Source organism: Cuculus canorus, chromosome 18, assembly GCF_017976375.1.
Source record: "Cuculus canorus isolate bCucCan1 chromosome 18, bCucCan1.pri, whole genome shotgun sequence".
NCBI classification, from domain to species: domain Eukaryota; kingdom Metazoa; phylum Chordata; class Aves; order Cuculiformes; family Cuculidae; genus Cuculus; species Cuculus canorus.
In genome coordinates this window covers 4,756,145-4,777,001 of record NC_071418.1, presented here as the reverse complement: position 1 = coordinate 4,777,001, position 20,857 = coordinate 4,756,145, and the positions used below count along the sequence as shown (strand labels likewise).

Here is a 20,857-nt window from a genome sequence, read left to right as displayed (position 1 = left end):
CGCAAAGGGCTTGCTCCAGGCTGGGGTTTGCCCAAGCTGGGGGACCCACGGCGACCAGAAGGTGACCAAAGCCATGGGGCCAGGAGCACCGACCATCCTGGCATTGCCAGGCAGCACCGGGGGCATCGCGCAGGCGTGGAGTGCGGGAAGGCAGAGCCACTGTGCACAGTCATGTTTGCTAAGGAAAATCCATCTGAGGTGAAGAATTAGAGCTTAAATGCAGAACTGGGGCAGACCTGAACTTCAGGCGACTCTGTATGTTTGAAAATGAGGATTTTAAAGCTTAGGATCGCAAAATCCAAGAGGGATGTGCAAAATCTCTCCCAAGTGATCCTTTAGACTTTCCTTTAATCCAGAGCATTTCCCCTAACTACCTGCAGTACCTCCTCCAGAGGGGATGGACACGGGCATCTTTGTCCCCCCAGCGTCACCCCCGACCCTGGACGTGCCTTCGGCACAGCGGGTGTTACCTATAGCCCCCGTGCTGTACCCAGCTTCCCGCAGGACCTCAGCCAGGGTGGTCTCGTTCAGGGGGAGGCCACCAACAGACGTGATGGCGAAGTTGTGAGTCACCCCGTTGCGCGCCCCGAGGCGCCCCGTGAGCAGAGAGGCGCGGGAAGGTGAGCAAGTGGAGGCAGCTGAGTGGAAATCCACCAACCTAGAAAACAAAAGGACCTTTCATTTACAAGCCCCTGCATGGTCTAACACTGCTGTTTCCCTGGCCGCTCCCCTGCTCGCATCCCTTTCTGTGACAGGGATGAGGGTCTGGAGCAGGGAATGAAGCTTACAGGTCCCAGCAGGGATGGATGGACCCTCACCCTGCCCACACCAAGCTTTGGCCACCCTCCTCATGCACCCAAAACCACAACAGTGTTTGTTGCACCCCCTTTGTTGCAGGACTGAGTAACCAGGGATGCGTGGAGAAGGGTGGAAAAGGGGGACAGACATTACCTCATCCCTTCGGCAGCCAGCTCATCCAAATGCGGGGTCTCCTTTGTCTCCGCCCAGTTGGCCCCAAGGTCACCCCAGCCCACATCATCTGCCAGGATGACGATGAAGTTGGGCTGCCCGTGTGCTGCTTGGGGAGCTGAGAGCCCTGCCAGTGTCAGGGTGAGCACCAGCACTGCCAGCAGGGAGAGGGTCCCCATGGTGCCACACGCCCTCTCACACCCACGTTGGGGCACTGGCGGCTTTGTCTTTTCCACACTCCCTCCGCTGTGTCTCTGTGGGTGCAGTCGAGCTCTCCACAGGTCCTCTCAGGGATGCAAACGTCCCCCGTTTAGCAGCTCCTGCGAGGCCAGGGGGTCCGCGTTTGCTCCTTCAGCTACCGACCAAGCTGCAACATCTCTGTTTTTCACACCCAAGCACAGTTGATATTCCTGAAACCAGTGCCAGCAAAGGTGTTATTCTTAGAAGTCAAAAACACCTTTTGAAGTCACTGTCACCCTATTTTTAACTTTCCTTCCTTCCTGGTAAATATCTAATTAGACACCAAACCAAAGCGGTATTTTTCCCTCTGGAAGCGTTCTCGATCTGCGGTAGCGGCTCCTCTCCCCTCACCGCAGCCAGGGGGATGCTCGTGTTTGACAAACGGCTCTTTCCCTGCAGACCCCGCTCCTCGGCTCATGGAAGCACTGGGCTCCCTTGCTTCAGGCGGATAAGCAACTGCCGTAGCTCTGCCAGCGTACGTCGGTCCGTCCTTCACATTGTACAACTACAGCAACCCCTGTGCAAGAGAAACACAATCAGGAGCTGCGGAGCCCTTCTGCATCCCAGCCCAGGGCAGAATGTCTATCCGGACACTGAGATAAGCCTTTGAAGCTGCATTTTTCACTGTCTGGCTCGTGATGGCTCAAGCAGAGAGGACTGGAAACAGAATGCCTTTTTTCCACATCCATTGCTTGGGTTGGGCTGATTGGGAATCCATGGTGCTGTCACCCCCAGGGAGCAGTGCTGCTCCCTCCCGGCTCACCAAGGGCTCTCATCGGCACCTGGGAGGGAGGGAGGGAGAGAGAGTGTGCAGGGCTTTGCCTTCATTTACAAAAACTGAGAAGTTTCTAAAGCTCCGATTTTAACTGTAGTTCTCCTCATGGTGCCCCATTCCTGCCAGTTGGTCAGAGCACGCAGGAGCCCAGCTCCCAACCACCGGTCACCGGGATGGAGCCACTCCTGGAGGTAAGAATGCAGGAATTCAGGCAAATCCAGAAGGCAATAAACCCCAGAAATGCCCAGGCGTAGAGGATTAAGTGTATTGTATGTGGATTTGGCCTCCAGGGGTGGAGAAGCTCAAGGACAAGAACCCAAAGACCGATGGCAGACACGGAGTTGTGAAACACAACATCAAAGTTATAGAGAAAAGGAGATGAAGCTGCAGAGATTTGCCAAACTCCTGTTGAGCCCTGTGAGGGGAGCTTGACGCTGGTCATGGGGATGGTGCAGGGATCTGTGCCGAGGTGGGGGTGACTGGGGGACCAGTGGAACCCAGTTGGGACCAGTGCTGTGGCAGATGTCCCCAGCTGGCACCAGCAGCCTCGCGGGAAGAACATGCCCTGGAGGATGCAGCCCCCATGGGGCAGTGAACGCAGCCAAGCAGGACAATGTCCATGAATGCAAACTGGGAAGGTGATCAGATAAAGTAGTACTGGAAAGTAAAAGAGGAGAAGGTGAGAATGAGAGGGCAGGTGATGGAATACAAATCCCAATCACAGGTCAAGAGGTTTGGCAAGACAAATTATTCGCCGGTATCATTGTTCACATCTTTAAAAGCTTTGGGCTGTTGCTCAGAGCAGCAGCTTCAGGCCCATCGGTGCAGCACTGCTACATTAGGTATGTGACTCCATTCATAATTCATAGCCCAGAGAGTGAATTTATAAACTCCCATCTGAGGGCCTCGAAGCTCTGAATTAAGAGGGTGCAATGTGGTGGGTCAGTGAGCTGAGCCACCAGGGAGGGTTTCACAGCTCTGCCCGAAGAAAGCCCACAAGCCCAGCTCCCCTTCTGCACTCTAACTGCAAACTCACAGCACACCCCTCATGCCCTGAACTGCCGACAAGCAAGAACTGCCCAGATTACATATGTGGATATGTTTGACAGCAGCTAAGTTGCTTTTTTTTTTCCCTAAAAAAAACTCCCTTTGCAATTTCGTTGGAAAGCCCTTGGGGTTTCTTTGGGGAGAGGGTGTTGAAAGGAGCATCCCTGTCTCAGCCTAACACCCCCGTGCAGTGGTTGAGCCCAGCTGGACTGAGGAAAACATGGACTTGAGCCACCAGCTTCATAGAAACAGCATGGATTAATGCGGGCATGGCCCAGGGGCTCTCAGCAGGGCAGTGGAGCAGGAGATCGCCCAGCACTGGAATTGGTTTGGGGGGGAAAAATAAAGCAACAAAGTTCAGCTGAGCTGCACGTAACCACCCCAGCTGAGCCGTGCCTAAGGTGGCTGCTGCCTGCTCTTTCCAGGAAGCCACACCACATAATCCTACCCTTTGGCACCTTCACCAGCATCCGGCAGCTCGTAAGCCATTTTGCCAGGTTAAGCTTGGTCGCTCAGCCTCTCCGAGCATCCTCCCCATGTCAGACCCCATCCCGTTTGACCAGGGTGGCCATGCACCAGGGGCTCCCCATCGGCACCTGCAGCCACCCAGACAAACGGAGCAAAAGCCAAGAAAGCCAAACCCACATTTGCCCACAAACCCCTGTCCTTCCCATTAACTCTAAGGAGGGACACCGGGATGACATGGCTACCAAAAACAATGAAACCCATTTGCAAAGGACACTCTCTTCTCTCTAAATCGTGGGGGAAAGGCATGCAGAGATGAAATCTATGCATTAGCATCAGATGATACTTCTTGATCTCTGATGCTCGGAGGGCATTTGAGGGAGAGGTGGAACTTGGCCCGTGGAAGGTGGGACACATGGCGTGGCTCTTGCCAGGCTCCTGCAGAACTGTCCTCATCACAGCAGGTCCAAACCCCAGCAGAGCACGAGGCTGCCCCTTGGCATCAACTCCAGCGCACTCTGTTCCGCGCTCCTTGCAGAGCAGCCTCTCCGACCCTTTTGATCTTGAATTCCTGGGCGAGTCCAGGCTCTGCTGGCTCTGCCCCCATGGCATGCTGTGCACGTCCTCCAGCAGTGCCAGCACCGTCGAGGGGTCTCTTGGGAAGAGCTGTGCTCCTCACTCACTGCTGCACCGGGACCCGTGCAGAACTGAAAGACCATCTTTTATCTATTCTTGCTTCAACAGCATCTCTGCTCCCTATAGCTTTGCTGCAACCAGACCCACGCAGAGCTGGAGGACCATCTTTTAGATATATAGTGACTCAGAAGAGATTGCCCCAAGCTGATAAGAGTGGGAAGACGGCTACAGTGGCACCTCACTTTGTGACAAGCTGGAAATACTGCACCAGTTACAGCTCCATGAGCTACCTGGGCAGAATCACACCCTCGAATCCGGATAACCAGCACCGCACTCCTCACCGCACACTCACGGGGCTGTGAGTGTCCGCGTCGCTCCGATTGGATGCTGAGCACCTGGGCTTCACGGCACGCACCTTGTACCGGGAAAGAATCAAACAAGTAAAATAAGGTGCATTTTTGCAAGTCAGATAAGGCAGCTCACAGAAAGACATCAAAACAAGACAAACCAGTTTAGGAAAGCTCCAAAACCAGTGCTGCTCAGGACACCCTGGGGCTGGCCCTGGGGCAAGGGAGGGGAGATGCCTCCTCGCTGGGGATGCCACCACCAGCCGTACCACCACTGAGTGGCCGCTGTCACCAGCCCAGCACTGCGAGTATCTGTCGTGTATTTATTACACATTAACCAGAAGTTTACAAATCCTGGGGCCAGCACGATCATTTTCACATTTTTCACATTCTTTCACATTTTCACGCCTGCCTGGAGAGCAAAGCAGCAGACAGAGCCCAGAAAAACCTGCTGCCCTTTGAAGTACGCTCGGTATTGCTGGCTGTGCCAAGTTGTCCTCTGCCAGCACCAGGGGCTCGCACCCTGCCCGGGGCGTCACAGCACTGACCTCCAGCCCAAACCTGCTCTCCTGCTGAAAATCCCAGCAAGGCATCCCCGTCGTGGCTGCCAGGAGCTGGGAGATAAGGACACAGCAGGCGATAAGAAATTCATAGCAGAGTGGGCACCCGCTGTTATCCTAGGACCATCCTGGGGCTCCCAGCATCACCTCTTGTGCCAGCTGGGGTGAGGTAAACTGAGGCAGGCAAACAGAAGCCATCACTCAAGCTGCAAGCTGACTCCACGGCTGTTGAGTGATGCAGGATGGGGATGTGGCCCGTGGCACTGACCCCAATCCCACCGGGGAATGCCCAGCCACAGGCTGGAGGGGATGGATGGCAGCACATCCCGGCAGGGACAGCCAGGATTTCAGGGGGGAGGAATAAAATATCCATGTTTTGTTTGCAAATTAGCCATGCATTGATACTATTTTTGCTTTGAGCACAGCAAAGGGCAGCAGGTGCCTTGTGAGGGGTTTGTCTGTGGGGCAGAGGGTGCACAAGCTCTGTGTCTGCCTCGTTAGGTCTCATTGGTACCGGCATGTTTACCAGCAAAGCTCCATTCCCAGTACAACTATCCTGACAATGCACCGAACAGAGTCAAGACTTTATTCCAGGAAAAGGTTTTCTACTGGAATAGTTTATACTAGTTCCCCTAACAGAATAAGCAGCACCGACAAAAACATACTTCTGCAGATTTACTAGGATTTCTGCCAGCTCCTGAGACAGGAGAATGTTTTTCACCCATCTAACTGCTAGGTCTTTCAGAAAAAAAACATTACACATGCCGAGCAGGGTTGGGTGAACCCCAGCAGAATAAATGAACTGGAAGTCCCTGACCCATCCGGTGACAGAAAGCAGGGGCCCATGTTCCCTTTCTCTTTGCAGCCCGCCCTGTTTTCCAGCTCCCAGTTGATTTATGCCCACTGCCGGAATGCTTGCTCTCCTTTGCTATGAGTTACAGAGCCCTCAAACATCAACCGCGCAGCCGGGCTGGGACCGGTGTAGAAATCCCCGAGAAGATGGAGATGCACATCCTTGGTGCAAGCTGCTGCCTGGCATGGGATGGATCCACAATGGATGTGCCACAGCAAAGTGTCCCAGCAAAACACAGCCAAGCCCTTTCCACGGGCTTCAGCAGGGGAAATCCCATCAAAACCGGTGAATAACATAGGAGGAAAAAACATTTCATGGCAGAGCCATGAAACCCCAGGTCGGAGAGGCTGTTGCCATCAGCCATCAGCTCCAGGCTTCCTTTCCCCTTTGCTCCCCAGAGTCTTATTGCACTTGGAAAGCCCAAAGGAAAAAGAACGAGAAGGTGAAGCAGAGACAGATGCGAAGTACTGACAAGAAATACCAAGGAGTAAATCGCTTTTGTTTTTTCATGCCAAAGATATTTGCATTCTTATTTCTCCCCTGGAGGCACAAACCTCTTTTGTTGTCCCCACAACCACTTGCACTGCTGCTGCCAGGAAGAATTACAGCTCAGGGAGGGTGACCCATTCTCACGAAAAAGCTTGTGTAACGGGATATGGGCTCTTTGAGGCCAGACAAGGTGGTTGGCCTTTATCCATACCCCTGAAAGGCACTGTCTCTTGGAGAAAGGGGTTTCCTGCAGGACGAGGAGATACGTGACTCCCCAAGGACACCCAAGGCACAGTCCCCATCGCTCCCCACGGCCCAGCACCTGGATTTTGGCTTGTTTAGGGTGGGACTGCGAGGGGTGAAGCTGCTGAAGCCTCTCTGCAAGGACAAGAGTGTTGGCATCTTGCTGGACCAGCATCACCAGGAGAAATCAGCAGCAGCTTTCTCAAAGTTACTGAGCGAAAAGAATACCTAATTTGCCTGATTTCATAGAACCATAGAATCACCAGGTTGGAAAGGACCCACTGGATCATGGAGTCCAACCATTTGTCAGAAGTTTGCAGTGTTTTGACCCCACTGCCCCTACCTGCGCTTCCCCACCAGCAACTCCAATTGTGAAACAAGAAAAAAGCAAGCCAAGGGAAGGGACTCCTGCCAAACCAAACACAGTGGCTCTTGCTGACGAGTGCAGCACCGAAGAAACATATTTAACCTGGGGAGTTTATCCAGGGCTACGAACCGGAATTGTCAGGTTCCATTTTAACCCAGCAAATTGAGGTGGGGTCCCAGGCCAGCGCTGGAGGAGTCCGGTCACTGCCCGGCTCTGAGCTCTCTGCTATGATCTGTGGGGAAAAGTCATATTCCCCACAAGTCCCAAGGAATGGCTCAAGAAACGGCTTCGAAATCTCCCTGGCAGCATCCCTGGGCCCCCAGCACATTGAGGCCAGCACCGGGATGCAGCGGTAGCGGTGGCTATGGCACAGTGAGCCAGGAAACACAGCACTGTCAGCTTTTTCCTCTTTTTTTTTACGGTTTTCAGAGAAATTTAGGGGAAATCCTGAAGCGCTTATGACTTTAGTTCCATCCCTTTCGCCGGGCACTGCGGGGGGCTCTCCATGCCAGATGTGTGACTCCTCCGTACACCCTTCATCCTCCATCCATACAGGTGGAGAGCTGGTCTTGCTTCCAGTTTGACTCATGAATCACTACTTTTTCAGCTCCCTACAAACGGGAGATGTTTCCCCTTAAAACAGCAACAAGTGCTGCCCGCAATGCTGGAGAAGGGAGAGACCAGGAGCACACTGGCATCCTCAGGCACAGCGTGCGGGGTGTTGGCGTGCGCTCAGCTCCATCCTGACTGCTCCCATCCTGGCTCCAGTGCCTCCTATGGCAAACAGGACAGCGGGTCCCTGCTGAACCCAGGGATGCTCCCAGCACCGCATCCTGCTGCTGCGGGGCGAGGAGGAGAGAGGCAAATGACCTAAAGTGTGTCGGAATATCATTTGCTAGCACCCCAATTGCAATAGCTCATCCCTTTCCCATAAATTGTCAGATGGGAGGTATCGGATCGAGGCCTTTTCTACAAAGGGCTTAAGGTTTTGGCACAAAAATTGAGCGAGGGGAGCAATGAGGGGGAGCGACGGGGGTCTCGGTGAGATGCTGCTCACTGAAGGCATCACAGGGCTCAGCGGGGGCCGTGTTTGCCCCCACTGTGTCCCCCTTCTTTGCATGGCAGTGTTTTTGCTGTTCCCCTTCCTGGCGCCCCCCAGGATGGAGCAGGTGGGGTGTTTGTTTGTCCCCCTCGTGTCCCCCATCTTTGTACAGCAGGGGTTTGCTGCCTCCTCTGCCCGGCAATCCTCGGGGTGGGCTTGTTTGTCCCCCCATGTGTGTGTGTGTGTGTGTCCCCTCATTGCACAACAGGGTTTTTGGTGCCCCCACCTGCCTGGCAACCCCTGAACTGGCAGCGACCTGCTGCTCCTGGTCCTGGGGGGGCCAGAGGGAGGTGGGGGGACTGGGGGGAGATGGAGGGAGATGGGGGGACCAGACAGAGATGAGGGGAGCGGATGGACATGGGGGGACCAGAGGGAGATGGGGGGTCTGGGGGGGCTGAAGGGAGATGGGGGGAACCAGAGGAGGAGTGGGGGGGGGGGCGGGGGGAGACTGAGAGGAGCTGGAGGGAGATGTGGGGGGACCATATGGAGATGGGGGACAGGAGAGAGAGAAGCGGGGACAAGAGGGAGATGGGGGGGACCGTATGGAGATGGGGGGACTGAGGGGAACTGGAGGGAGATGGAGGGGGGGAGGGTGGAAAGAGATGGGGTGGGGGGACCAGAGAGAAGTGGGGGGACATAAAGGGACAGGAGAGAGGTGGCAGGAACCAGATGGAGATGGGGTATAGGAGGGAGATGGAGGGGATACGAGGGAGATGGGGGGATACGAGGGAGATGGGTGGGGGTCTGAGGGGGACCGGAGGGAGATGGAGGGGGGTGGCTGTATGGAGTTGGGGGACAGGAGGGAGGTGAGGGGAACCAGACAGAGATGGGGGGACTGGAGAGAGATGGGGGGGAGGGCAGGAAGAGATGGGGGACTAGAGGGGGACAGGAGGGAGGTGGGGAGGTCTGAGGGGGGACTGGAAGGAGATGGGGAAGGACTGTATGGAGATGGGGGACAGGAGGGAGGTGGGGGGAACCAGACGGAGATGGAGGGACCGAGGGGGGACTGGAGGAAGATGGGGGGAGGGCAGAAAGAGATGGGGTACCAGAGGGGGGCAGGAGGGAAATGGGGAGGTCTGAGGGGGACTGGAAGGAGATGGGGAGGGACTGTATGGAGATGGGGGACAGGAGGGAGGTGGGGGGAACCAGACGGAGATGGGGGGACTGAGGGGGACTGGAGGGAGATGCGGGGGGCCAAAAGGGCACCGGAGGCCGGTGCGGGGAGCCGGGCAGCTCCGGCAGGTGCCGGTGGCGGGTGTTGCCGGGGGGCAGGGCCCGTGCTGATCCCCCCCCCCCTTTTCCTCCCCCCCCATCCCCGCCCTCCGCCGCACACGCGGGGCGAGCCGGGCCGGGCGCGCACATGGCGCTGCGGAGCCGCCGGCGGAGACCGGCTGCAGCCGGTATATAAAGGGCTGGGAGCGAGCGCAGCAGCAGCCGCCGCCGCGGGCAGCGGGAGCACCGGCGGGCAGCGGGGCCCCCTCGTCTCCTCGCCCCGCTCGCCCGGCCATGGGCAGCCCTTAAGCCCCGCTCGGCACCCGGTGAGTGGGCTCCGCCGGGGACCCCGCGGGAGGAGGAGGGGGGGAGTGGGTGGGAAAGCTTTGTTTGGTTGTTTTTTTGGGTTTTTTTCTTTTTTTTTTTAGTTTTTTTAATTTTTTTTCCAATTATTTTATGTTTTCCCCTGCTTTATTTTATTTTAATTTTGCTTTCCCTCCCGTCCTCCCCTTTTCCGCATCCTTTTATTTTTAGCTGGAGCCGGTGCGGCGGCGGCGGCGATGCAGAAATCAGGTCTGAAATGTTCGCAAAGTGATGCAGGGGAGGCGGGGGGGGGGGGGCACTCCTGAGCTCTGGCAAATTAATTCTTTGCTTTTATTTTTTTTCCCCCCCACCACCACCCATCATCATTTATTTTAACTTTTAAACGCACATAACACACGCCAACCTTTGTGGTTTGGGTTGGTTTTTTTTTTGGCTCCCCCATTCCTCGTGTAGCGACACAGTAATTTGTTACCCCTCTCGGTGAGGAGGGGGGGGATGATCCAAGCACTTGCCACAAACTTTGGGCAGAGGGATGCTGCTGTCCCCCTGGACCAGGGGGGGATGCTGCTGCCCCACGCCTCGCTCCATCCCGGGGGCTCCAGCCTCCCCCCATCGTGCAGCAGCACAGAGGGGGCTGAACCCCCCCCCTGCCCCGCTCTGGGGGTCCCTCGGGTGGGTCCCTGCATCCCCCGCCCCGCATCCCGGGAACGCGCACGCACTCGCCTGGTCCTCCCTCCGTGTCGAGGTGCCCCGTGGGATGGGGGGTTGGGGGGGAGAAAAACGTTGCCGGAGCCTCTCGGGCTTCTCTTCCTCTGCCGAGAAAGTCGTGCCGATGATCTGGTGGAGAAAATGGAGGAGGGAAATGCCTGGTGGCTGCTGGGGAGGGAACGCGCTGCCCGCGAGAGCCGCAGGTCCCCGCTGCGCCCCGGGACGCTGCGTCCGGGGCAGGGGCAGCGGCCCTCGGGGGCACCTCCTGCCGTGGCCACCGGGAGCCAGCGCTGAGGTTTGGCCCCAGGACTGTGTCCCTGCTCGGCTGTGGCGGTGTTGGGCTTCGTCACGGAGCCCCCCGCGCATCCGCGGCTCCGGGGGACACGGAGCGGCGCTGAGAAGACACCACCTCCGTGCCTTCTGCGTGATGCTATCTGGTCTCCTCTTGCCCTGGGAGGTGGCAGAGACCCTCCCCGAGGGCTGCAGGGAACCTGGTGGCAGCAGGGTGTCCCTCTGCTTCTGTTGCCACATCATAGCCCTGGAGTAGCCAACTGGGGAGCCGGGATGCTCTCAAGGAATTGCCGTCACCCCAGGAGCCAGTGGTGGGCTTAGAATCCACCACGGCACCATGTGCTGTCCTCTCATTGACCCACCCTGTGGCTAAGAGGTGGCACTGAGGTGGAACCAGCCACCCCCTGGCCAGGCAAGAGGGTGCAGCCAGCAGGATGGGTGCTCCTGGGGAGTTCCTGGAGCTCCACGAGCCCACGCTGGGTCCTACGATGGATCTTTCATGAACTGCACCCATCCACCCCCACACAGATGACAGCTATCGGGCACTGGGTTTTGCTGATGGGAACAGCTTGCCCGGGTGCTGAGCAGAGAATTTCTAGTCCAGCGCTCAAAGAGCCCCAGCAGAAACAAGCTCAGTGGGGTGACCAAGACACAAGTTTCAGCCCAACTCCTGCGTTTAATCCGTTGGTAGCGCAGGGACCGGCTAGCAGCGCTTTAGTGATGCGATAGCTGCTAGGTCATGCCCCTTTTGGGAGAATTCATCTTAAACTGATACCTGGCTCTTTCTCTCCTCTTTTCCAGATCAAAAAATGACTGTCAAAGCCGTAAAAATGTCGTGCACCACTCCAAATGTTTATACTAAAGTGCCTGATGGAGGATGGGGTTGGACAGTTGCTTTTGCTTTCTTCTTTGTGGAAGCTCTAACGTACGGCATTATAAAATCATTTGGCGTCTTCTTTAACGACTTGATGGAAAGCTTTGATGAAACCAACAGCAGGATATCATGGATAATATCCATCTGTGTGTTTGTACAGACCTTCACAGGTAAGAAACGGGCGTTCAGCATGAGTGTGAGGGGCGGTCATATTGCTGACTTAGCATACAAGGACCTGGTACCTCTGACTCTTGTGTCTCTAATGGCTCCATTACCTAAGTAACAGCCATAAAGTCCAGAGTCTGCGTGCTCCTAAAATAACAAGGAATGAACAAGTTTTGGCCCAGCTGTCCCTTTGAACTTTAACTCCTGTCCTGTGTGGCACAGGGATGTGGTCCACGTCACTAATCCTGGCCCTGCCATTCAGCTCTCATCAGCAAGGGGTGAAACCAGAGTTTTGAAACCTAACTCTGTAGTGAAAAGGATTAGAAATAACTTAAGCCCCACTGAAAGCCGCTGGTGTCTGTGAATGCTGATGCAGGTCTGTCCCAGGCTGCCACGCACACACTCGTTTTAGTCTCTTCTGAGGACTTTTTAGCGCCTCCTAAATGCCGTGAGCTGTGCAGCGCCCCAAGGATGGCTCCAGGGTGATGCTCTGCTGTGTGAGGCCAGCTGGCAGGGGGAGGTGGCATGTCATGGGGACCTGGGCAGGGGTATGAGAAGAGCCTCTGAAGGAGAAGGTAGCTGGTGAAGTTGCTGACTTGGGTGTTGACTACCACTTTCCTCCTTTTCCACCCATCCAGCTCCTCTATCAACAATCCTCAGCAATCGCTTCGGTCACCGCTTCGTGGTGATGGCCGGAGGGGTGCTGATCAGCACTGGCGTGGTCACTGCCTCCTTCGCCCGCAATGTTGTGGACATGTATGTCACCATCGGTGTCATCTCTGGTGAGTCATCCTATTCTCATACGTGCTGAATTCTCCGCTCGCTCCTGCCGCTTCCTGCAAGCCTGGCTCTGGCCATGGGGATTTTCCTCCCATGGCACTGGGAGTGCTTCAGAAACGCTGCTGCCCTTGCCTCCTGGTAGAGGTGATGACCTGGGCTCAAGGCTTGGCTTTCTGTGCCGTGTCACCTTGGGGGGACCGCCTTGGGACTTGGTACTGCAGACCGGTGCGCTAGTGCAGCCATGCCGATTGCTTCTGGTTCACTGGGGAGATGAAAGCTGTTCACGGGGTCAAATCCTTTAATCTCTCTCTCTTTTTATGATAACTTTTTTCCCTCTCCATTCTGGCCTGGTTGTCCTGCTCACATCCGTGGCCAGGAGCTTGCCTTGCTTAGGAGAGCAATTGCTACAAGCTCAAACTCTAAGCAGATGAGGTCCTCAAAGTGGACCCTGCTGCTTGTTTGGGAGCAGAAGTCATTATTTATCAGGTTTGGGAGGTTGGGTCTCTTTGCTTTTGTTTCTTTTTCCTCCTTCAAATTAAAAAAAAATTAACATTCTGGTTTCCCCAATGATTTTCTTCCAGGGTGACTTGCTGAGTTGGCCGAAATGATTCTGTAATCTCACCACAGGGAAAGCTGACTTAACGTGTTCTTGCATCGGTGTTTCCCTCTCCTTTACTTGTTGTTATGGCAATTTTTGGCATTTATTCACAGGCCTTGGATACTGCCTCTCTTTCCTCCCGACTGTCACCATTTTATCACAGTATTTTGACAAAAGACGTTCGCTGGTCACAGCAGTGGCATCTACCGGAGAATGTTTTGCTGTTTTCTCCTTTGCACCAGGTACAGTGCCGAAATGCTGTGAGCTCATACATGCATGCCTAAAGTGCCACGCTGCTCCGGTCCTTCTCCCAAGCAAATGAGAGCCAAAGGACATTGATACTGGGTTGGTGCTCATGGATCTTCCCATGAGCTGTTAAAGCCCACAGGTGGTTGCTCACATGCCTGCGACACTCATGCCCTGCAGGCAGGGTTACAAGTAATCCTAGAGACTGGTCTAATGATGCCCAGCTCTTCCTGGCATCTCCTGCCAGAGCAGGATGTGCCTCATGGATACGCAGCCCGCTGGGTTCCCTATAATAGATCTAGGAGGCTAAAAATAAGACCAAGAAACTTCAGCTGTTTAAAACGCATGCATTTCTCGTAGCTGCCCCTAAAGGTTAGTTGGCTTGTGTTTAACAGGGGCTGCCAAACTGCTAAACAGGCTTTTGAGGACCTGTTCTCAGGCAGCACATCCCTGTCCCCGCCTGTCCTCTGCAGTTCAGGTGGTCTTCAGCTGCACATGCTTGCTTTCAGCCAATACCCGTTGCAAAGCAGCTTGGATTGCAAACGAAGGCTTGTCATTAAGCAGTGACATACATCTTTGAGTAGAGCTAAGAGACTTCCTCTAGAAGTTGGTTTCAGGGTGGGGTCAGCTGAGAGAGGAAACTCAAATATTGAGTTTGCTCTCATTCACTAAAAATAACGCCACCTTCATCCTCATGCATCCCAAACTTGCTGGGACCTCAGAAGTGACTACGTAGAGGCTAACTTCTGCTAGCCAGATGTAAAGACCACTTCTAGCTCATCTGCTGCAGCTGATGGGAGGAATATGGGTGCCAGGCCAATATGGGTGGCCCTGGGCAGGATGGACCAGGAGGGACCCCTGCTCAGCCTCTGCAAGAGCTGAGGTACTTGGGACCTTCTAGTGATGAAGCTGTGGTTACTTCTCTAGCTGTAGATTGGAATAGCTGCTTGGTGTGACTACAGGCTTGTCTAGTTACACTTTCTTCTTCTGCTCTCTCCCCTCAGCAATTACTGCTTTGAAGGAGCAGATTGGCTGGAGATACAGCCTCCTTTCTGTTGGGGTGCTACAGCTAAGCATCGTCGTCTGCGGATCACTGCTGCGACCCATTATCATCAAAGAGCAAGAAGAAGTGAAAGCGCAGCCTCCAGAAGAGCCCACAGAGACAAAGTACATGCTTGAAAATGAGCAAACACGCACCTCAATAGAGTCCATAGACTCAGGAGTAGAAATAACTACCTCACCCAGCAATGTGCCTGGAAACGCCAAAGCAGAGCATAAAAGTGAAGAACCAAAGGAACACATACAGACACTTGTTGGAAATAAAAGCACCCCTGCAGAACCAAAAACCAAACTACTGGACTTTTCTGTGATGAGAGACTGTAGCTTTATCTGTTATGCATTCTTTGGCCTCTTTGCTACCGTAGGCTTCTTTGCTCCCTCCCTCTACATCATTCCCATGAGTCTCAGCCTTGGCATTGGCAAAGACCACTCTGCATACATACTGTCAGCCATGGCGATCGCAGAGGTCTTTGGAAGGATTTCAGCTGGCTGGGTTCTCAACAGAAAGCCCATCCGCAAGATCTACATCGAACTCATCTGCGTTGTTCTGCTGTCTGTAGCATTGTTTGCCTTCCCTTTTGCCTCTGAATTCTGGGGCTTGATGACATGTAGCATATTTTTTGGGTTCATGCTCGGAACGGTCGCGGGCACACATATTCCTCTCCTGGCAGAAGATGACGTGGTTGGCATCGCAAAGATGTCTTCTGCAGCTGGAGTCTACGTCTTCATTCAAAGCTTAGCTGGGTTGGCGGGACCACCCCTTGCAGGTAACTCTTAAAACTGTCTTAAATGTTTTTTTGCTGTGTTTGACAGCTGTTGGTGCTGATCTGTCTAGAAAGTGTTCTGGCAGCGCTAATCATAGTACTGTTCTAAAAGCCCTGTAACTAGTATTAGGAGGCTCCTGGAGCCAGAAGACTGCTGCAATGCAGCTCTGCAGAGTCCCACGGATGAGGCAGTCTCTACTGAGGAACCTTGGAGTGAAGGGAAATACTGCAGTGCTACCCTGCTCCTCTTAAAACCTAAAACTGGCACCACTTCAGGCTCTAGTGAAGGTAGAAACAAATCCCTTTCACTGTGCGTGGGTTTCTACCATAGACTGCAGGAAGGTGAAGGCTTTATAAAGAGATGTTTGATGCATCTCAGGCTTGGCGTCCCTGCAGTGACCGAAGGGTTTCTGACTTGCCCAAAGACAACACTACGTACCTCTGAACACAGTTTTTCTTTTTACTTTTTTAAGGTAGCGTCTGTCACTGAGCATCATTTGATTACAAATAAAATGATGCAGTGGTACTCGGATTAAAAATCATATAGGAGGGAAAGAATGGGCTGGGGAGAGGGAGAGTCAGTTGTGGCTAACTGCTCTATGTGTTTTCCATAGGTGTCTTAGTGGATACGACCCAGAACTACAGCTCAGTCTTTTACTCCTGTGCTGCTGGCATGGTCCTGGGTGCTGTGTTTCTGTCCCTGGTGAGACCGTGCAAGGTTGGGCTGTGCCACCGCCAGCAGCAGTGCGCAGAGGAGGGGGTGATGGAGGTAGTACTGGACTTGCCAGAGGACTTTATTGACATGGATATTGCAAAAGCAGAAAATTCAGGAAAAGGCTGTGATGGCGCGGCATAAAAAAACCCTGTTCCTCCTCCATCTAAAGTACTCTGTGTAAGACCGGGGAAAACATCAGCTCTGCTCCATGTTTTAAAACTACATTCTAAAGGGAATGTGAAATTTTAAATGTGAACAGTTGCCACCAACGACTCTTTTTTAATTATTAAAAAAAAAAAAAAGACTCTTTTAACCAACAACGGAAAGCTGCATAGAAAATACAGATAGCCACATAAGAATAACTTCTGTCTAGCATGAAGATGTGATGCACACTCCTGCTTTCCTGATACCAAGCGTAGGTAAAGGTTTGATACATCCCAGAAAAACTGACAACAGCAACAGCAGAAGCGGCTCAGCCTCTGACTGTCCTCACGCATTCCCAACTGCAAATTCCATGCAGCCAAGAAACCGATGATAGAAACTGGAGATGAGCATTTTGTGCACCACCAGTAGCCAACTGCATCTTCTGGAAGAATATGGACTTGTGTTTCAGATTTGAGGAGAAGGCTAGGCTAGATAACTGACTTAAACCATTGTTAATGTTCTTCTAATTAACTTGAAACATCACAAATGCTGGGAAATCAGAGGCTCCATATGTCTTTATGGCCAGTTACTACTGCACATATTTCATAAGATCATTTTTCTTCTCCCCATTGATATCCTTAGGACTGTTTACGATTGATAGTCAGATCTGATGTACTGTTTCTAATTTAACTAGTATTTATTAATTTATTCTAAGATTGTTAAAGAAGGTTAGCTTAAATAACTGGAGAGGAAAAATCATCTTTTGCATAACGGAAAGCTGCCTTGACATCAATCTCTTCAATACCTATCTTGTATTGCTAGCTTGTGAAATTGTTGGGAAACTTACTCTTACAGCATAGAGTGTAGCTGTTTTTAATAGGTAGGTCTTAGGTAACCTAATTGTTATTTAAAAAGGAAAAAAAAATTAATAAACTACAGACCCAGCATCTCTTTCCATAAGGCCTCAGCTGGTGCCAGCGGACCTCACTCCGCTCCCGTCAGCAGCCCACCCTGCAGGGAGGATTTGGTCCAGTATGTCTTAATGTACCCGAAACCCTCGCTTACAGGTGCACAAGGAACTCTTTGCCGCATCACCGAACGAATGTGGAACCCCTCTTTTTTTCCCAGCCCCCTCGCAGCCCGCTGCCAGCCGCAGGGCACGGGACAGTTGGTCTGACTGTACCCCCTGCCCTGGCTCTCCCTGCTCCCCCAAAGTCAGCAAGAGGCTTTTTTTTTGTTGTTGTTTTTGCTGCTGACTTCAGTGAGAAATGAACTGGAACCTGTGCACATTGAAGGCCTGAAGGGAATGATAAGAGACAACGTACTAGCTGTTCATTTAGTCTTAACAGGAGAGATTCCTACTCACAGTGACACAAGCTTGCTTACCCCACCTATATGCATCTTAACGCCTCTAGGCAACTCAGGGGGACAAATAAAACGAGTCTGTTGTGGTTTGGGAAAAAAAAACCCAAACCAACATTTCTGTGTATTTAAGTGGAAGTGGCATCGTGCATTAACTGCTATGCTGACCTGTCTATATTTTTACCAGCCATAGAAATGTGGGACAATCTGTTAAAAACTTTTTATGGGAAGGTGCTTGAGTTGGGGTGGGTTTTTTTTTTTGTCTTAGATGTCAAAAAGAAAAAAAAATCCAAACAAAAAAAAAAAAAACACAAACCACCAGGCACTCTTGTAACCAAGTGGCTAGAGCAATCCATCCTCACTGCCCGAGACCTGCGGTCTCGCGTCCTTCCTCTGCCTCAGCACTTTATCACAGCCAGCAGAACCTCGCTGCGTTGCACCCAGGACTGGAAGACCCCTTACAGAGAACTAGAGTTTTGTGAATCAGTGAGTAAATGAACAAATAATGACATTGCATTAAGATGTACTTTTTATTTATTGTTAATTTATGATACTTCAAGCATTTTGGTAAATGTTCTGTAGACTATAATTGTAAGATTATTGAAGTCTGTGTGAGACGAGAGACTACAGCACTTTGCTATTACAACTCTGCTTGGAAGTGGAATGAGGCCTCCAGGTTTTGTGTGTGTGTGTGGAAGCTCCCTGTTCTGCAGATTTGCAAGGTTCTACTTTAATTTAATTTTTGGTTTGGTTGGGTTTTTTGGTTTTGTTTTTTTTTTTTACAACAGTTTCCAATACAGATCAAATAATATTTGTCACTGACCTCACAGTACGTTTCTGTTCCTGTCTGTGTAGTGGCACGAGCAGGGGAGCGAGTGAGTATGTGTGCGTGCAGGCACAGCAGACCCAGAAGCGGGCTTTAACGCGTTCAAAGCAGGATTTACTGATCTGTTTGTAATGTACCTAGTGGAAATACTCTAAAACACTGAGTTTTGCAATAAAATTATTCTTTTTTTTTCCTTTTTTTTTTCCTTTTTTTTCTTTTTTAAATAAAGAAAATGAAGAAACTTTCCTTTTCTCCCTCTCTCGGACGAGGCTGGGTCAGCCTTCGCCCCATGGGGTTGGCACAGGCTCCAGACACCGCTTCCCTTCCCTGAACGGTTCTCGGCAGCGCGGTGTGGCTGGCATACGCCGCCTTCTCAGCCTGAAGAAGTGTGTTTACCCTGCAAATTGGGCAATCCTACATTCTTGTAAACGAGTTGCTTGGGAGCTGGTAGATGAGCGTTGACCTCAAGGGTGCTCTTGTAAACCCTTACCCAGGGAGGCCTGATTAGAAGGAGCCTTTTCTTCTTCTGAGTGGGAACTGAATTGGTGGCACTCAGGAACATTATCCTCACGTCTTCAAGAAGCATGCAATCATGTAATTATTTTATCATCTCTGAATTGCAGAATACTTTCTCCATGCCAGACTAGGCGGCTCATGTATTGGGAATCAAGCTACTAAATAGCAGGATAGTCAAACTAAAGGGCAATTTTCTCTCCCTCAAACCTTATTTCTTTTCACCCCAGCTGAGAAACGCCCTTCCCTGCTTAGCCCATAACTCCTAGCATCACAAAACCCTGTAAAGATTAATGCTGCCTTGCTGCTTAATTCCAAATACCAATGCATGTATTAGATTTGCAAATGAACTACTTGTTGAAGGAATCATCATGCCACTGATAAGTGTTAAGTGCAATTTGTTTTCATTCTGGTTGCAAAAGTCCTAGAACAGAGATGATCACGTATGCAAGTGGAGCAGACAACGCAAATACCAAAGTCCCAGGAAGCTAATCTGTCTCCAAATTAGACTCTGGCTCAATTACAGCAGAGAACAAACATTATTTGCAGCAGCTTCCTCAAAAACAACCCCCCCAAAAAGCATTACAAAGGCCACACGCTGTTCACATAAATAAAAGCGCATAAAACTCCAACACTTATCAGATGTCTCCCTGCACAGAAACAATTTGGAGTAATTTTTCCCACCTGGTTTAAATCAATTGCCCATGGCCGCCTCTTTTCTCCTGGCATGAAGGCATTAAGGCCAAAAGAACAAAATAGGATAAGGATACTTATACAATGCTACTGAATAAGAGTATCTACTTTGTACCAGTAAATAAGAGCACAACGCGGGGCAGAACTCACTCCTGCAAGGCTCGGTATTTGTCTCAGAAGCAGCTGCATAACCTCTTGTAGTCAATGAGGCCAGTGCCAGCCAAATGTAAATAAAGGAAATTACACAAGGTCAGCTTGCAGAAGAACAAAAAGCCCTCAGAGCATAGGTATCTATCCTTCTGCAGCAGAAAGGAAGCTGTATATGGGGTTTTTTTTTGTTGTTTTGGGGTCTTCTTTTTTTTTTTTCAAAACAAAAAGATGACAAACCCATTTTTCCATTTGAAATTCAAAGGAAGGGCAACCTGTTCTTTTTCACTTCTTCAGATAAGCCGACACCAGGTACTTAAGGGGACAAATGGATCTTTTAAAAATAGCTAAACTGGTTTTGGCAAAAAGTAAAGTAGGTGCTTACAAAACAGCTCGAATGTTTTAATGCTTCCCTTCAGATGTTACTTGTTAGCATCTGAGATCATAATTTTCCAGCTGCCTGTAGTAAACATGACCTGAATTTTCACTGCGGTGCAAGCCCAAGCAGCAGCTTCCCTGCCTCCCTCTTCAAAGCTCATCTTTAAAGATGCTTTACAGGTTAGGAAAACATCCCTTTAACTTCTGGCTTGGTTTGAAAGCTAAGAGAGAAAGTGCTGCTACCCAGAGGAATTATTTTATACTTGATATCCGCACCAAAAGACAGGACCTTGGTTACCACCAGGATACCACACCGGCATTGTGCAGGAAAGGCTCCTGGGCATCCTAAGATGCCATCAGATGAAGATGGTGCAGGATGTGCATACCTCCCTCCAATCCAGACAACTTCTGGGGATCCTTGGCAGCAAAAGGCAGTTTTCCCCTCCCCAGTTTCACTCACAGGGACTTTTACTTGCAGGATTTGCAGAGTGGTGGCTGCGCTAGCATAAAGCTCGCTCTTGCAAATTGCAGTAAGCCCTCTAATAAATCAAACGCAATCCCCCACCCTCCTTCCTACTGCAGTTGTCAAGCGCTAGTTACAACAATTTGTGGTAAAATATTACTCACTAGCACTTTGGCCCATGTGAGCAGCTCTGCCTCTGTAAAGACAGCCCCCTAAATCACTGCTTTGTCACAGAAGCCACAAGCATAACCAGAAGACTTATTACACGCAGACATTATGAGAATAAGGCTGAGCAGACAATAGTTTCTCTCACTTCCTTTTTGTCAAAGCTTTCATTAATGTTGTGAACGGCTTTTTCTATTTTATCTGCTGCCGGCTGCTTGCCGCAGTCAGCCTGGCAGAGGAACGGCCCAAACCAGCCCCAAATGGCCTGAGCAGCAGTGACAGCAAGTTGGGCGATGGCAAACCGAGGCGCCGAGCATCACCCTGTGCTCCTGGCTCA

At 51.7% G+C, this 20,857-nt stretch overlaps 2 protein-coding genes across 5 annotated transcripts in view; one reads left to right on the top strand and one right to left on the bottom strand.

The window, feature by feature from the left end:
• Window positions 1-11,431, bottom strand: part of ARSG (arylsulfatase G) — a 61,228-nt gene extending 49,797 nt beyond the window's left edge. For all 3 annotated transcript variants that reach the window (XR_008452950.1, XM_054083737.1, XM_009563894.2), the window contains exons 1-3: window positions 10,349-11,431; window positions 952-1,726; window positions 471-658 (exon numbers count right to left, since the gene is read on the bottom strand). Coding sequence is in view for 2 of the 3 variants with exons in the window: in XM_054083737.1 (XP_053939712.1) it covers window positions 471-658; window positions 952-1,148 (385 nt within the window). In the remaining variant the exon portion in view is untranslated. The remainder of the gene's footprint in view (window positions 1-470; window positions 659-951; window positions 1,727-10,348) is intronic.
• On the top strand, window positions 9,426-18,354 carry SLC16A6 (solute carrier family 16 member 6). Of its 2 annotated transcripts, none has more exons than XM_054083739.1 (6): window positions 9,426-9,631; window positions 11,430-11,672; window positions 12,306-12,449; window positions 13,159-13,287; window positions 14,296-15,117; window positions 15,729-18,354. In XM_054083739.1, the coding sequence occupies exons 2-6, from the start codon at window positions 11,438-11,440 to the stop codon at window positions 15,968-15,970; spliced, it is 1,572 nt and encodes a 523-aa protein (XP_053939714.1). In that variant the 5' UTR covers window positions 9,426-9,631; window positions 11,430-11,437; the 3' UTR covers window positions 15,971-18,354. The 2 variants fall into 2 exon arrangements, with proteins under 2 accessions (XP_053939714.1, XP_053939713.1); XM_054083738.1 differs by lacking the exon at window positions 9,426-9,631 and adding an exon at window positions 9,860-9,878.
• The last annotated feature ends 2,503 nt before the right edge of the window (window positions 18,355-20,857 follow it).